Source organism: Phyllostomus hastatus, unplaced genomic scaffold (assembly GCF_019186645.2).
Source record: "Phyllostomus hastatus isolate PE091 unplaced genomic scaffold, TTU_PhHast_1.1 phas_contig_159, whole genome shotgun sequence".
In the NCBI taxonomy this organism is placed as follows: Eukaryota; Metazoa; Chordata; class Mammalia; order Chiroptera; family Phyllostomidae; genus Phyllostomus; species Phyllostomus hastatus.
The window spans coordinates 14,524,227-14,542,535 of NW_025333640.1; the positions used below are offsets into that span (position 1 = coordinate 14,524,227).

Sequence of the window (18,309 nt, forward strand, 5' to 3'; positions counted from 1 at the left end):
GCTTTCCTAGCACATTTGTTTTCCCAGGCATAGTTGTCTGCCACTGCTTATCGTTTCCTGTTTGTTGGGCTGGAATGTAAACTTCAGGAAGCCGGAGACCATGTATAATCTCTTAATGATGGTATCTTCACAGATACAATCTGTATATCTGGGAATGAATGAATATCTTTTTTTCTTTAAATGAAGATTTGCCCTTTGTGTAAATACAGGAAGCAAATACACCAATAGCTCAAGATCAACTGTTTTATTAAGAATAACAAACAACCCTTTTCAGTGAAACTTTATAACTTTATTTACAGATGAACCATAGATTGAATAAAGAGGAATAGACAGCCAAGCACTAGACTAATTTCCTTGACTCAGGAGCTTTGAACATCAGTCATGTTTGATAATATGGGACCTCTGGGACTGTAATCCATGTCAATCCCCAGCAGGGTTGCCAATTAATTTTTAGTGGCCTTCCGTGGTTATCACATTATATATTCTTTACCTCCCCAATGATTTTACTGAGGTAAAATGAAATTAAAATGAGCATCGAAGGTTGACTGTGGAAAGATAAATGAGCAGCATACAATCTTGGAGATGAGTCAGGATTTAAACGATGGGCCTGTTTAAATATGCATAGGAATCTCAGTTGAATAATATTGCAAATATTCTTTCATAGCTTGCGGGAAACGTTGGCGTTTGGAGTGGTGGCAGTTTGCCTCATTCCCTCAGTTCATGTACGTGGGAGATCCTCTGGCAGAGCCTCTGTTCTGCCTGCCCTGGGATCTCCAGTTCACAGCGGGTCAAGCTTCTGGCCCCCAAATCACAACACTGTGGTTTGGCCAGCCCCCCACCCTCATGAGCATTCTGGGATTGATGACAGATCTAAAATCCTTAAATGTTTGTGTTAAGTGTTATTTTGGGAAATGTGAGGATTTTCCTGAACAGCTGTGAAATTCTAATACTTCCCAAAATTATTTGTCATATTCCTTAGAAAAAAATGCACCACTCATTTCATTTTTAACTTTTTAATTTCCAAAGGACCTGCTTTCTCAACATCCAAAATGTCAATTTCTGTAACCTACAGTTTTAAAGTTGACAAGTGAGGACTTTTAAAGAAAATAAGTATTTTAGAATTGTAACATCTTTCTTTTCAGATAACTGGTATATATTTTCACAATTTTACAATATATTGATTGCCAAATATAGTATTATGTAAGTGGGACTTTTTAAAAACATGAGTTTAAAAGCTTGACTTGTTTAAGAAAAGAAATGTGCCTCCTTCTCTTTCCTTAAAAAAGAGGTTTGCAATGGCTGATTTTTAAGATTACTTCCAGATCTGAAACTCAGTAATGTTCTCAAATGACATAACTTCCTTTTCCCCATCTTCTCAGATAGGATTTTAAGAGACTGAAACATCTCTTTGTCTCAGAACTTATCTCCACCCACGTGTATGAATCCTTTAGGGATTTTTAATTAAATGCCCTGGAAGCAGGAAAAGGAAGTAGCGAACTTCTAGAAATTTTGCCTCAGTTAATTATGCATGAGCTCATTTTGGCATGTATATTGCAAAGAAAATTTGCATTTATTTAAAATCATTCCAAGATATTTAAAAATATAAAACTTCAGTGTGTTTTTCAGAGAGTAATAAATTCTCTTCGGCTTCCTAAATCTGTGGAGTATGCTAAATTGAGAACTCCAGTACAGCTTCCCAGGATGCCAGCACGACTTTTTTTCTGTAAATGATGAGTGCTAGGTGACAGGATGAGCTAACTGGGCTTATGGGTCTTAGGACTCCTGAGAAAAAAATGCATTCATTTTGCGTGTAGAAAAACCAGTGAAGTTGTATCAGAACATTACAAAATGGAATGAAAACCTCAGAGTAACTTTTTGGCATCTTGAGGCAAAGTAGATAGTGGACCTGCTCACTATCCCTTTCCTGCTTCCAAATTTGATGAAGGTGAGAAGAATGAAGGGAAAGCATGTTTGAGGTTTTCTTTATGGATTCTTGGGAATCTACTTGTGCTGGAATATATGCATTTACTTTTTCCCCCTATGTTCATCCCTGTGTTTCCCTGCTTTGTAACGTATATACTTTGTATACCTGCTTCCATGGGTACATTTAGAAGTAAAGAGAATACCAGTTTTAATATATAACTCTTGTTTTCCTGAATACATTGCTATAGACTTATGGGTGAAAAATTAGCTTCATGTAGATAGTATGATGAAATGTAGTCAAGATTTTCTCTTGGCTATTTTGACAATCTTTTTTGTGACCTTTGATGTGGCTACAAGTGATTATAGTCTAACTACAAAGAAGGCATATTTTTAGCAATATAAATGTACACAAATAAAAATAATTTAATTTTTAATTGCAAACTCCATTTCTCACAATAGACAGCCTGCGGTAATCACTTTGATTTTGCAAGAGTAAAACCAAGTCAGGAAAGCTGTAACTTAAGAAATCCTGAGAGTATTTTTATGTTAGACACTATCTAAAGAAAATCAATACTACATTAAGTGGTGTAGCTTTCATGCTGCAGGAAAGCATTTTACTTGTCCATGTAATTAATAGTAAATTCAATAAAACAGTAAATCTCTGGAGAGTTGGTTACCACAAAGACAAAAGATGACACATTCTGACTTCAAATATTTCGCTTTCTTGCTTGTTTTGAAGTGATACATTTAAGCAACATATTATTAGCAACATTAGTACCTTTATTTAAATTAAAACTGCTCAGCATTTAGGGTGGAAGTGCCTTATCTCTTTGTGACCTATGGTGAAGAAATGTGCTAATATAATATGACACAACATGAAAATAGATGAGTATGAAAGTGATACAGACATTTTGACTTATATTTAAGTACTTAGTAGAAGAAATTTAAAATTAATATTCAAATACATATTTCAAATTATTGACTCATTTTTTTTCTTTAAAATGAGCCACAGCACAGTAGCTGGGCCTGACGATACTAGGTAGTTACCTAAATGTGGCAGCAGCCTCAATTTCGACTTTGTGGCAAATGGAAATAAGTATAAAATTCTTTTGGTCATTTTTTTTTCACCTGATTTTTTCTCATAATATTTTTGCAACATCAGCAAAAGGGTAAGGGATCTGGGAGGGTTATGAAGATCAGTCTTCACATCTTCCCTTCTCAGAAAAGAATTCCTCTGAGAAAAACTTGTCGTAGAAAGAACCCTTCGTACTACTCAACCAAGAAAAATTGTTTTGGGACTTGTACTATGTATATTACACACACACACACACACACACACACACACACACTAGTATATAGTATACTAGTATACTATAGTATATACTATATATATACTATATATATAAACTATATATAACTATATATAACTATATATATAACTATATATAACTATATATAACTATATATAACTATATATAACTATATATATATATATATATATATATATATATATATATATAAACTACACACACACACACACACACACACATAAACTTCCAGTTCTTAGTATCCGCCATGTTGGATTCCTTTTACATGCCAATAGCAGCCTCTAGAGGCAAGGAGGATGAATTGATGTTTCTATTAAGAAATGGACTGAGTTGATTATAACAGATATTGTTTAGGGGAAGAAAATTAAAAGCACTTTGCATAAAGGCCATTGCATGATTAACCCAGTTGAGGAGACCATTAAATCATGTGTTCAAATCAGAAGAATGTCAACCTTTATGACCTAACTCAGGCCTCATCTTTATTTTGAAATTTTCAGATCCCTTTCTTCCAGTCTGAGTTGTTGGGTCCTTTATTTGTGCATCAGAAGCCATCCAGCACATCTGTTTGTGGAATAAACTATGAGCTGCTTAAAGTCAGGGTCCTTGTCATGCAGATTCATATCCAACCTTCTACCCTGGCCCTAGCCTACACCACGTAGGGGCATGTTTCACAATGGGCATGGGATAACTTTATAGAATGAGTGAATGCTTGAATGGAGGAGACAGGAAATTAAACCACAGTGCCATAGGTGACCTGGGGGAGAATTTCACAAATCTAGGCCCCATGGAGAGGCCTCATATTCACTCCATTTTCTTCCTGGCTTCTTAGTGGATATTTCTGTTTCTCTAAATTGGCCTCTTTGAGACATTTGGAACAAGAACCACAGTTCAATGTTGGCTCATCTCTAGCACCTTCTTTTTAGAGACACTCTTTTAGGCCCATGGCATTCTGAAATTATTTTGTTTTTCACATTCTCTTTATCCATAGTCACCAATTATTGGTAGGTCACTATTTGCTTACTGTATTAGTTTTTTTATTGCTATCACAAATATAAGTGCTTAAAAGAACAGAAACCTATTATCCTACAGTTTTGTAGGTTGGAAGTCCATAACAGGTCTCACTGGACTGTAATCAAAGTGCCAGTAGGGCTGTGTTTCTTTACATAGGATCTAGGGCATAATTGTTTCCTTGCTCAGTTTGATGTGTTATAGGGCTGAAGATCCAGTTTCTTCGCTGGCCATCAGCTCGGGCTGCCCTAAGGTCCTGGAGGCCTCTCTCCATCCTTGCACACAAGTCTCCTACATCTCAGAACCTAGAGCAAAGTATCATTTCCTTTTCATGCTACCATCTCTCTGACCATCTCTTTGCCCTTCTGTCATTGTACTTCTCTCTCCCTGTAACCAGGAAGTCTTAGCTCTTAAGGACTCAGTCATCATTCATGTGGTTAGCTTGGGGCACCAGAGTCATCCAGAACACTCCTCCCAACTCAAGATCCATTACCTCAACACCATCTGCAAAATACTTTTTGCCATGTGAAATGTGAGATATCGTATTCAAAAGAATTGGGGCATGGAAATTATTTTGCTTACTGCACCTGGGATATACTAAGTGTTTCACGTACATCATTTTAGTTACCATGATTTTATCAGAAGTGAAGTCTTAGAAAAATTGGATAAAGTACCTATTATGTTACCGTGAAATGACTGTCATACATATACAGCTGCCACAAACTTCTATAGATATGTTTATCTTTGCTTTAGCCCATAACTACTTCTTTTTTCTGCTTCATGGAATTCTCTTTATTTACTATTTATTATCACTGGTCATTTAGTATTTCTTAACATGTATTAACTGTTAATAGCCACAGATGTTTTTCTTGATTACTCTACTAGGGTTTCAAGTTCTCTGTGGTTCTTGCTTTACAGATGCCTCTCAGGGAGGCAAGGGAAGGATGTGCTATGTGAGTGTTTACTCAGCTGATCTGTTCACTAAGCTCAGATTGAGCCTTCTGTCATTATCTCGCTTTCTTGAAGTCATGTCATGTGGAAGCATTATTTATTCATCACCATTTCCCTTCTATTGCAGAACCTAGATGCTCTGCATGACCACCTGGCTACTATCTACCCAGGTATGCGTGCACCCTCCTTCAGGTGCACTGATGCAGAGAAGGGCAAAGGCCTCATTCTGCACTACTACTCAGAGAGAGAAGGACTTCAGGATATTGTCATCGGAATCATTAAAACGGTAGCTCAGCAAATACATGGCACAGAAATTGACATGAAGGTAATGATCAGTCATGGAGACACTTCTAAACCATAGAAAATTAAAAATGACACTCAGTGAATTTACATTTAATTATTGCAGCTAGTGGACCTCACCAGAGACATACATAAACCATAGCAGTGGCAACTGCAGAAATCTATATTTGGCTTTGGAATGCAAGGATCTAAAGGAATACAGGCTACTTTTTTCCTTGCAGTAGCAGATTTTTCTTTTTATACATTGCTTAAGGTCACATGACATTTAGTTTGCATTCTCTGTGAGAACATACTGGCTGGAAAGCAGGAGGATATGCAACTGGCTAAGCTGTACCCTTGAAAATACAAAATGCATTAAATGGATAAATTCTAAAATATAAAATTAGATATTACTTTACTGTTCATTGTTTTTTTCTTTTGGGGGATTTTGTCTGTCTCTGAAATATCATTGGAATACCTCATATTGGGAACTAAAAACTTTGTTTTTTAAAAAAAATTAGATTACTTGGTGAAAGAAGCCAGATCTCAAACTTTAAAAAGGTTGATAATACAGACTGTTAGTTTTAAGTGATAATTCCAAGGTATTAACACAACAATTGTTCTTTTATTTTAAGCATTTGTAGTATTTGCATATATTAAAATTTTAATATTAGCCCTCTAAATGCAATTTTCCAAACCAGTTTCTTAGGCATTTAGGTCCTTTTACATAAATTGAAATGCAGACCATTAACACCATTTACCCCTTTGACATCCAGGTTATTCAGCAAAGAAATGAAGAATGTGATCATACTCAATTTTTAATTGAAGAAAAAGAATCTAAAGAAGAGGATTTTTATGAAGATCTTGACAGATTTGAAGAAAATGGTACCCAGGAATCACGCATCAGCCCCTATACCTTCTGCAAAGCTTTTCCTTTTCACATAATATTTGACCGGGACCTAGTGGTCACTCAGTGTGGCAATGCCATATACAGAGTGCTTCCCCAGGTAAATGACATCATGCTTCCTTGGGGCCTAGACAAAGGGCCGTAAAGGTGCTATTGTTACCTGTGACCATTCATTTATTTAACCTTTTTACTGTGTATTAGTTGATGGTTAGCACATTGTATATGATATAAGTTGTTTAAATATGAGCTAGAGTGTTTAACCATAATGGTACTTTCCCTACAACAGGTATATATATTTTTTTCTTAATAACAGGGATAGTGAGGATCCTTTTAAAATGAGAAAATGGGTACCTTTCTAGTAACAACCAATTTTCACCTATTTTATTCCTTGAATACATATTCATTGGCTATATACAATTTGAAAATAGCTTTCAAATCAACCTTGGATATTTGCAGGGAAAAGGGAGAATTTCAAAAACACTAAAGAGGAAAATGACAGAGATTATTAACATAGGAATTAGTAGAAAAAGCATCAAAGGACAATGATTCAAGTCTACATTCAGTTTGCATTATTCCGATCCATTTGTAAAGTTACTCCTTTCTATTCTACCAGTTTTTAGAGTTGTACATGACGTGTGTCTAGAGATATGTTTTGCTTGTAGTTAAAGAGACTTGATAATTTGGGATTAACCTAAATGGGATCAGGCATAAACCTATAGATCTGGAAGCCTGGGCTCTTATGCTGGTTTTGCCTTTCCCTCATAGTGTGACATGAAGTGTGTAACTTGGCCTTTCTCTGCCAGTTTTCCCTTTGTTACAGCATGAACAGAGAGAGCAAAAGAAGAACACTTAGTTGAACCGCTTATCCATTATGAGCAATCAGTAACTGTTGTTATTATTATTATTATTATTATTATTAACATCTCTTGATAAACTGTGTTTGCCAGTGCTCTTGATATTTAAACGTCATTTTAAGCCATTGGCACTTAACACCTCATGCTACATTTTAAGAGATAAATTTCTACTTTTTTATACTTTGAAAATGCTTCTTTTATTTCTAATAGCTTATATTTGAATCCCAGTCATCTGAATCCATGTGAGGTTTTATATTCATGAAACTATTTGATGTCCATTTAATCAGAGTTGCACAGGTCAAAATACGAGTCCATAGCTGAGTAAACTTTCTCACAGATTAATGTATTTCTGTACTTATATATAATTGAGAGCTGATATCAAATAAAAATTTAACCTAACATGAAATAAAATTGTTTTAAATAATTGTGTTCTTTCCTTTGTATCTACATTTTAGCTCCAACCTGGCAATTGCAGCCTTTTGTCTGTCTTCTCTCTGGTCCGTCCTCACATTGACATTAGTTTCCATGGGATCCTTTCACACATCAATACGGTTTTTGTATTGAGAAGCAAGGTAATTAAGATATTATTTATTAAATGTGAGTAAGTAAGATGTATTACATACTAGAAATGTTCTGGAGGGAAAAGTAGCAGCTATGTCATTCTACAAGACAGAATAGGTATAGTGAGATCAAAAGCAAACCTGAAAGGGAGTCCTGTTTCAAAGGCAATGTTATTGATTTTTGCTTTGCCTAAGAATCAATGGGACTCTGTCATCTGATCAGAATTAATAAAAGTAAATGTGGAGAATGCCTTGCTAGGACAACCCACTTTCTATCTTTTACTTCCTGTATAGCTACAATGTCCTATTTGAGAGTCAGAAAAGCTAATAAAGATTTTTAAAATAAAAACCTCATCCACTTCCTTAAGGTGTCTCTTCTGCATGGTTCCGTTTTTTTGCAAGGAAAAAAGAGTGGTAAAGTATTCATTCAGTTAATAATTGATAACAGCTCTCACAGTTTCTGTCTTTGGGCCTGGCAGAGGAAAGATGTCTTCAAGTGCACGCTTCACCCTTCCTACACCCCTCCCAAAAGTTCTACGTACACACACTTTATGTGTTTGGAAGTATTTCCAGTTTCTCTGTGAACACAGGGGTGGGGAGTGGAGAGGCTTGGTTTATTCTTTGCTAAGACCTGGTATTGTATCTTATAACTGTAATGGAAAATCAGAACTAATCTTAGAAACTTTAAATAAACCTGTGAACAGTAGTACAGCTACTGACTCTCTGAGTTTCAAGAGACAGTCAATTCGCTTGTTTGCTGTGTTTGTAAGGGAGCCACTACGCTTATGCCTTGGCAGAACTCTGGTGGAATGCCCTCCCCTCCTCAAATCGGTGCACTTACTCTCCCTTGTGGTTTGGTGGGGAATGAGGTTTGTGTGTCCTTTTTTGTGATGAATTGCGAGGCAGGGAGAAAGTTAATGGTTATGTCTTGCCTTCTCCAGGAAGGACTGTTGGATGTGGAGAAATTAGAATGTGAGGATGAACTGACTGGGACTGAGATCAGCTGCTTACGTCTCAAGGGTCAAATGATCTACTTACCTGAAGCAGATAGCATACTTTTTCTGTGTTCGCCAAGGTAATACAATTATAATGGATATAAGTACCCATCTTTAACTACCAAAGGAATTTAATAACATGTTCCTACTCATCACGTCTACATATTTTGAAGTGGAATTAGATTTTACAACTCTTATTAGTATACCTCTCTATGACAAAGATAATGTCAGTTAACATTTGTAATAAATTCAGAAGAAATCATGTATTCTATTTTATTTACCATGTCTTAATTTGCTGAATGTTTATGCCACTAGATCATCCTATGGCTAATCTGCAGTTATTCTGAAGTGTAATTTGAGTTTACAACTTATATAGTCAACTTTTTTATAAGAAAAGTCAACTAAGGGCAGTTTTACTTCTAAAATAAATAATTTTAAGATGGTTAATTCAAATTTAGAAACAATGTTTATAGTGTATTAAAATAAATATTTAAAAAGACACAATTTGATTACATTTTATAACTCAGTATTTTTATTTTAATCTTATAATATTTTTCCCTTGCTTATGGGCAGATGTTTTATAGTTTTTAGCAGATAATCTGCTCTCTCTCCAGAAGGGTTTATTTCTGCAAGTGAGCTTTAACTTACATATCCATTCTAACAAAATCTAAAGAGACCAAGTGCTTCACTAGTAAACTATTTGATCATTTTTTGTTTCTAAATTGGAATGCTAATTTTTGCTTTGACTTATGGATATTTATGCTGAGGATCTATTATAGGGAGACATTTTAGTAATCCATAATTCTTCAGTAAAATCTCTACTCAATTATGCAATTTTAGAGAAATTATTATCATGAATGCCCAGAATTACTTTGTATTTAAAGATTTCAAACCAATAACATATCCTTAAGACATTAAAACCAAATAGTAAATTTTTAAAAAGCTGCTTTTCACTTACCAGATCTTCACTGAATCAATAAATATTATCGTCCTAAAAATAACTTAAGTTGCAAAGACACAGCAAATTTAAAAGCTATTGCAAATAAATGAGAAAAATTAGTCAAAGAAAATAAGAGTAGAAGAAATTAAAATCAGAAGTAAGAGTAGCATATAAAATGCATCTCAGAAAGTCATACACACATGGAATACTCGTTGAAGACGAGTCATTCATCTGGTTGTAAACTTTTAATCATCATATTTAAAATGGAAAAGCAATCAGTTGTAAGAGTCACAGGCTCCCAAAGGAAGAAATGAGCTAGTTTCTCAAAAGAAGCACAATATCCCTGCTAAAAAGGGTAAAGATAAATTGTTTTTCATCTCTTGGTAACAATAAAAATGTGTAATAATAAATCACAGCCTTGTGCTAAGTAACTGAGCAGGTTTCATAGGGCATTTTTTGCCATTATCTTCCAGTTTAGGCTGATAGCATCAAAAAGTGCAATTTGGGCACCATCCATTTCAAGTTCATTGTTCTTTGGTAGATTTTGAGCTCTCTAGAAGACTGAAGTCTTATTCTTGGCATGATTCTCTGATGTTTTCCTTCTTTAGCCCGAGCAGCGTTAGAATGCTAGGAGATGGCAGGGTGATACTCGCTGACAGTAATCACGGTTGGTATTGTCATGTGATGACGGAGAATGCCTTTGCCTCCTTTCCCTGTATAACAGTGTGATGAATCTGGATGATTTGACCAGGAGAGGTCTGTATCTGAGTGACATCCCTCTGCACGATGCCACACGTGATCTTGTTCTTTTGGGAGAACAGTTCAGAGAGGAATACAAACTGACTCAGGAACTGGAAATCCTAACAGACAGGCTGCAGCTCACGTTAAGAGCCCTGGAAGATGAAAAGAAAAAGACAGACACGTAAGTCTGTAACCTTGTGTGTAAAGAAGGGCACAGCTGTTAGGCACCGTGGATTGTGACTTTACTGTGGTAAAGATTAATGCTCACACTAGAAAGGCAGGGAGGCCATTGGAGCTTTGGAGAAGTAAATACATTCTTCCATGTCACTTAGGATGAAACTGTATACACAGAGATAAATCAGTCTTAGTGGTGGTGGGCATATGTTTCCTAGCTTTACAAACTAAGCTGGAAGAATAAATGCCAATACATTTCTCTGATAATCATTAGAATAATTCAAATGCATAAAATCCAACTATCCATTCATTTCTTTATAGAAGAAATATGTTCAGCACATCCTTGATGTGTCAGGGGCTAAGTTCTGAGGGTTACACTAAGCACTGACTTATTGGCCATTATCTTTTAAAAGATTACTTTTCTTGGACTGAATTGTTTTAAAACTTGGCTGATAGGAATCTGACAGATTTAATGTTATCTTGTAATGACAACAATTCTATCTGTGAAGACAAACATTAACAAAAAAATCAAAATATAAAGCTATTATTATTTTTCTATGAATGGTAGATTAAATTAGGAAATATTGGGCAAGTGACATTAAAGTAATAGTTCATTTTCAAATAATTCACTTAAACAAATACACATCATGCATACTACTTAGACTTGCTTGCTATATTCATTAAAAGCACTAAGTCACTGATGTTCACAAGATATTTTACCCAGGGCCTTGTGTGTTCAATTGTAATGTTAACACACATATAACAAGAAGATATCTTGCTGGAGAATTGAAATGATCTGTCTTACTTTCATAAGAACTATTTCACTCAGCTTGAATACCAGAATCTTGGAAACAACATCACTCTCCATACTTTTCTTGCATTGATATATGTGGAGTTGCCCAAGGATGAATGCTGCGCCCACACTTAAATGCATCAGTTAACTATTTATTGAGGCATGGATGAAGTAGAGAATGCCATTCAATGCCTGTCTTTATCCATAGCTCCCTAATCACTGTCTTGGCCTTTGTATAATGAAGGTGAAAGCTGTGTTTCATTTTTTTGAGACCACTTAATGTTTCCCATAGTCCTGCTAAACTCCTTAATCTATTCAGATGTTTTGAAAATTTCAGAAAGTATATGGGACAGGCAGCTTGAACTCCTTCCACTGCTTGAGAAGCAACTCAAACATATGTTTTATTGGTATGTGGTACAACTTTATCCATGAAAAATGTCACATTTTGTGGAGCTCATAATACACTTCTAAGGACTAAGGTTCAAAGTCACATGGGTTTGTAAGTTTGACTAGTATCCTGCTCTGGCTATTATAATAAAACAACACTTAGGTTTAGTTTTTTTTTTCATAGAAATTTGTTTCTCAAGGTGATATACTGATAAACCCTTTACTATTTATTTCCTTTAAAGCTAAGTAGTTCTTCTGTTCACATTTAGTATTCAAATATAGCTTTAAAATATTTTATAAAATTTTCTGTTTGAAAGTTAAAATGAAAGACTGGGGAAATCCCACTAAAGCTAGGAAAAATGAGGAGAGCTCAGCTCCATGTTGTACACTGAATTTAGCACAGTGTGCCCTCTCACTAGAGAGAAGAAAAGGGGAGGAGCCTTCATTTGTTCCTCTGAGCCCTCATGCCAAGAGCCCCAACGTCTCCCTGGTTCCTGCTCCTCTCCGCATAAATCCACCAGCAATGATCCTTCTTCTGTTGTGTTTATCTTACCTGTCCCCTCAGCATGTTCTCTGATGCTGTCGTAGTCTCAATGTTGACTGTAGAAACAAAATGTGCTCTAGGCCAATGTCCACCTGTCTTACCAGTTTCTTCCACAGGAGAGGGAGGCATGAATGGGATTGGAGAAATCTGCTTCTTTCAATATTACTTTGCAACCATTGAGATCAGTTTCTTATTCTAGAGACATAAGCATGCTATTCATGGTGCCTTGAACGGTAATGACAACTTCCCTACTGTGACTATCATAATGGCAGGGTCAGAGTGCAGAGCTACAAATGAAAACTTTGACTTTTTTTGTTTTGTCTAGTGTTTGGCTGATTTTGATTTGGTTTGACTTGGCTTTTCTTGAGGACATTTTGTTTTTACTTATAAATATGAGTAATATTTGAAACTAGTTTTAGAGATTGTCCTACAAGAATCCAGGCCTTCACAGTGCAATGACATTGATGTTCTATGAAGTGGTCTGTAGATCCACAAAACCTAGCCCAGCGTTTCTTACCGTGGCTGTTTCCTAATCCCGCTAAACAGGTTGCTATACTCTGTCCTTCCTCCATCTGTCGCCAATGAGCTGAGACACAAGCGTCCCGTGCCTGCTAAGAGATATGACAATGTGACAATCCTCTTCAGTGGCATTGTGGGCTTCAACGCTTTCTGTAGCAAACATGCATCTGGCGAAGGGGCCATGAAGATTGTCAACCTTCTCAATGACCTCTACACCAGATTTGACACACTGACCGACTCCCGGAAGAATCCATTTGTGTATAAGGCAAGTCCTGACCACACTGTGACGCAGTGCTGTTCAAACCGTCCCTGCAGAGGCACTGCGGTCAGTTCCCTGACAGCAGCTGTGGTACATAGTGAGCCTCCGTGTGGCCAGTATTAATCAACTTAAATAATCTCCTCTTGCTATAAACCACTCTCTTTCTTGTAACTGAAATGAATGGAGTAGATGATTCCATAGTTAAAATTAAATGTTCAGCAGCTTTTTTGCATTTGCATTAACAGATCTGTGCATATTGTTTATCACAGATAGTATAAGCATAACGTTCATTTTAACAATTTGTAAGAGACATTGTTATTGAAATGTGTAAATGCTTTGTACAGTAAAGAAGTCATGGAGCATGAGAGCATAAACGGGCATAAAGCATTTCTGCCCTTGGTTTCAATGACAAACGAGTATAGTATCGGAAAAATGGAGTCAGTGGAATATTGCTTCATAAAGGAAAGAATGTTAACTACATTATCCCCAGGCATCTGGGGTAATATAAGTGCCACCAGAGCTATTTATTTGATAGTCACTGTCTGAGGTACAGTGTAACACTCAGTGAGCAGCATATCATAAAAATAAATAGGTAATGGCCATGATAAATCATTGAATTTCAGGTCTTGTGCTGTCACACCATCACTGTCTTAGGGGAAAACACATTGTTCTACTGAATTGTAAGGGTATCTGAGGTGAGAAACCAAAACTTACAAGTGGAAAAATAATGCTGAGACTACACCTTCCTGTAATCAAATACCTCAAATGCCATGTGTGTAAATTTCAAATAACTACAAAGTTGTATGTTGTTGGAGTTGTTAGAATTTTTAAAGAACTAAGGTGAAGGAAAGCTTGACGTTATTGATAGCCTTGACAAATATTTTTTGTATAGGAGGGGCAAATGAAACTGTCATGTTTATGCTAACTAGTCAACATCTAACTATATGTGTTACGTTAGGTGGAGACTGTGGGTGATAAGTACATGACAGTGAGTGGTTTACCAGAGCCCTGCATCCACCACGCACGATCCATTTGTCACCTGGCCTTGGACATGATGGAAATTGCTGGCCAGGTTCAAGTTGATGGCGAATCTGTTCAGGTTAGTAAATAAAATAGATATTAAAAGAGTAGTAATAGACCCTTGTAGACAGCTGATTCACACTCTTGACCAGGCAGTCATTAATTATGCATAAGGAAGGGCATCTTCACAACAAAGGCTGCAATATTTTAAAGATCCCACTCGCATTACTTTCTTTCAGAGATGGCAAGTCTCTTCACCTGTCTGAAGTTACTTAGTCAGCCCCAGGTACTGGAAGTTGTGATGATGATACAAAACCTTCTGTCCCTTCTGGGTTTAGTGTTTTGTTTCTTAACTCTTTCCTGTATCCCATGTAACTTGCTAGGTTCACATCTTTGAAATCTTCAGACTTTAGAAAAGGAATGGCAGACAGATTTTGTGAGGATTTTGATTTTGTCTGTGATACACTTGAGTTCTAGGGAATTCCTATGCTTTTTGTATGAGGACTCCTCATTATTCTGTAATATAAAATAAGCAAATATCAGTGTGTTAGTGACTGAAGTTGTTGAAGCAAAGTTTTGATTTCTGCAGATAACAATAGGGATACACACTGGAGAGGTCGTCACAGGTGTCATAGGACAGAGGATGCCTCGTTACTGTCTTTTTGGAAATACTGTCAACCTCACAAGCAGAACAGAAACCACTGGAGAAAAGGGGAAAATAAATGTGTCTGAATATACATACAGGTAAGAGAACATGCCTTGGTGTTTATGAGTTTGACAGGAGAATGTCTGTCTGCACGTGGTTTAACCCTCTGAGGGGGTTTGCTTCCTTTTAAGCAGTCATCACTGTCACTCTCGGGATTGTTTAATTTGTACTTGAGTGGATTGTGTCATTATTTCCACTTTAAGTCATTTCACACCCTCTTGGAAATCTCTAATGTGGCCATTGTTCTGAAAACCTGTTCTGAGTTACCTTTATGTACAACTTCAGTGTGTGTCCTTGCTGTGTCTTTATTCCTAACTGTGGTACGGATCGCTTTCTCTGGGCAACCGTGTTCCATAATTCTCTCCTTGCTCCCTACCCCATCTTTCAGATGCCTTATGACACCAGACAATTCAGATCCACAGTTCCACTTGGAGCACAGGGGCCCGGTGTCCATGAAGGGCAAGAAAGAACCAATGCAAGTTTGGTTTCTCTCAAGACAAAATACAGGAACAGAGGTATGACTAGTCAGAGCCCTTTTTATTTTCAAGACAGTCTGTATGTATGGCAAGCTGAATCATAATCACTGAGAATACACTTCATTTGAAAAGAATTATTAGTTAAAGAAATGAACTTTCAAGTAAAGCAGCAGAAATACTACACCATTCATGAGCCAGTTAGAGCAATAAATACTTCTTAGGGGATGCTTTTGGTTGCTGGCTTTTGAAACTAAAACCAAAAGCCCTAAATGGAGAAGACCTGTTCTTTTGTTCTTCCTCTGCCATCTGGTTCAAACAGGACTGAGGTGGTGGGCTGTGAGGGGAACCCCCAACCTTGTTCACTCAGCCCCTAGTTATTGTGAGACAGCATCAGAGTTTCTTAACCATGAGGTTTCAGATCTTCGTAAGGGCCAAGCTACCTCCAATTGTAGTTGTTTGAGGATCTTTGGAAATCCTGATCCCTTGTGTGTTTGCCCTAGAGAGAAGAGTGATTTATAATTTTTCCAGAACCTATTATAAATGATTTTCTAGGGAAGCTCTGGGCTCATGGTAGAGCTGTGGTTGTACTCCAGCCAGAACCCATGTGCTAGGGTGTATCTGGCAACACTGGCCTCCGAAGGGGAATCCTGTGACTACCAGTGGGCTATACACACGAAGGTTAGGCCCTGCCTTTTCTCACTCCCAGTGCGCTGCAGCAGAAACAAGTTTGCCACCTCGTTCCCCTATTGATGTATTGATTCTTTAAAGAGGGTGAGACTGCTTGATTCCGTTTGTTTCTCCATAGGTGTACATTCCTTAAAAATGCTTTTAAAGTGCCCCAAGTCCTAAAAGGAATGGAACGCCAAGTTTTAAAACATTTATTTTTACCCTCTTCCAGCTGTTTTCACTAAATAATTTACTTCTGGGGTTGGTATGCTTAGCGATGCTTCCTGAGAAGTTAAACTTTACTTCCAGTGTTGCTCACAGTAGTTGGGTGGCCCTCTTTCACCCAGAGTCATGGGGGATGCCTTCAAAACATTGAAGAGTATGAATGCAGATCATACTCTTACAGAAAATGATTTTTTCCCAGGGTACTGTAAGATTTATTACTGATATATTACTGAAAATTAACCCCCTTTTCTCTTATACTTTGCTAAGGAAACAAAGCAGGATGATAACTGAATCGTGGACTGTGGGGGGAAGAAGACCATGATCAGTTCCAGGTATCCCCTGATATGCGGCAGGCCAGGGAGCAACTGCGACCTACGGATCCAGAGTCCTGCTTTGTCTTTCTCAATTCCCCCAAGCCTTTCTCCTAGGCATATCTTTATTCATTATTCAGCTTTAGCCCTGCTTTTGATTTTTTTCCAGGTTTAATATATTATCTGAAGTTCGGCTTTAGATGTGGATGATATGTGCTTCATGTGTCTTCAAATCTACTACAAGCATTGCTAAACCCGGTAATTTGTATGTAGTAGGCACCCAGTAAATATCTGTTGAATTTAATTAAATGAAACTGAACAGTATTTGGCCTTGTATATACAGACCATGGAGTCCCAAATCTGTTTCCCACTCCATATATATATATATATATGTATATTTTAATGACTATAACATATAACAAACTTTATAACATATTGGTGTATATCATTGTAGAATTCATTTTCTAAAGGAGTGAATTGTAAGTTTTGGGGGGAAAAAGTGATTTATTTTCAGACTCCCAAAGTAAGAATTAACTTACCATGCTAAGAAAATAATGACTATTTTGAAGTATGTCAATTTCTCTGAAGAAATATAGAGCACGCATTTCTGTTATTAAAAATATTTGGTTGCTCATTCAAATCATGTGGCAAATTATAATTCCTCTAAAATGCTATCATTTGTATTGTATCCTTTGTATTAAGTTTCATTAACCACATTCAGCTGTTCTGGAAAGCTGCAGTATTTAAGCTACTACATTAGGTTTGGATATGTGTTAGGGACTCTAACCACTTCCAAGAATGAAGCTGGGACACTGTTAATCAGAGCCATCCCTGGCCTTTTATTCCCAGAAATGAGCTTTTCTTCTTAGCTTAGAAGGATGGGATTATATCTAGGGCATCATGTTCAGAAAACTCAGTTTAATTATAACATAGAATGCATTCCTATTGGAATAGTTGGCCTGTTGTTCTTAAATGTTTCAATAATTTATTAATATCTATCTTTATAAAATATAGTGCAACTACTTTTGTGTAAAAATGTTTGTCAATTTAGTATTTCATATCAACACACCGATATATGTATAAATGTTCTATGTTAATGTGTAAAAGAATCTGCAATAAATTATTTTTTCCACTTGCCTCTCGACAGTTTTTACTTCAATAAAAATGATATGTTATCTGTTGCTTTATTAATGCTATTTTTATAAATGCATTTTAGGATTTTTACCTAGTATAAGGTTTAAGTTAATTTAGACTCGTTGTTAGAAAATTTAATGGCTCCTCTCAGACATGGTCTCAAATGCTATTTTTCTTTAGACCAACAAAAGGAGAGAGACAAGACTAGACAAGGCGAGGAGTGTGGGGAAGGAACACACAGATAAACAAGCAATGACATCAGCTCTTAGTCTTTCAGAAATGAAAGAACATATGCAAATAATAAAAATTTGCATGACATTCATAGTGACCAAGCAAGCATATTCAACATGAGAGGACGACCTCTTACAAAGTGAGAGATGAGAGGGAGCACAGCGTAGTCTGAGAAAAGGTGGAGACAGGGACAGCAGTTGGATTTTACCATGGTCTAATTTAAATATGAATTAATACCATGGAAGCAAGGATGTGCTTCTGCTCTAGGAGATGTGGACAAGAAAGAGGCCACAGCCCAAACCTACCAAGTCCAGGGGAGGCATGGCTATGGCTTCATAAACTCAGAGACAGAAAGTAGCCACTTCGGGTGGTCTGAAC

General features: G+C 36.7%; 1 protein-coding gene across 3 annotated transcripts in view; it reads left to right on the forward strand.

Moving 5' to 3' along the window:
- Positions 1-17,693, forward strand: part of GUCY1B1 (guanylate cyclase 1 soluble subunit beta 1) — a 31,765-nt gene extending 14,072 nt beyond the window's left edge. For all 3 annotated transcript variants that reach the window (XM_045831775.1, XM_045831776.1, XM_045831777.1), the window contains 10 exons: positions 5,338-5,535; positions 6,266-6,496; positions 7,706-7,822; positions 8,752-8,885; positions 10,470-10,667; positions 12,931-13,168; positions 14,121-14,261; positions 14,772-14,926; positions 15,277-15,403; positions 16,523-17,693. In XM_045831775.1, coding sequence (XP_045687731.1) covers positions 5,338-5,535; positions 6,266-6,496; positions 7,706-7,822; positions 8,752-8,885; positions 10,470-10,667; positions 12,931-13,168; positions 14,121-14,261; positions 14,772-14,926; positions 15,277-15,403; positions 16,523-16,546 — 1,563 coding nt within the window. In that variant the 3' untranslated portion in view covers positions 16,547-17,693. The remainder of the gene's footprint in view (positions 1-5,337; positions 5,536-6,265; positions 6,497-7,705; positions 7,823-8,751; positions 8,886-10,469; positions 10,668-12,930; positions 13,169-14,120; positions 14,262-14,771; positions 14,927-15,276; positions 15,404-16,522) is intronic.
- The last annotated feature ends 616 nt before the right edge of the window (positions 17,694-18,309 follow it).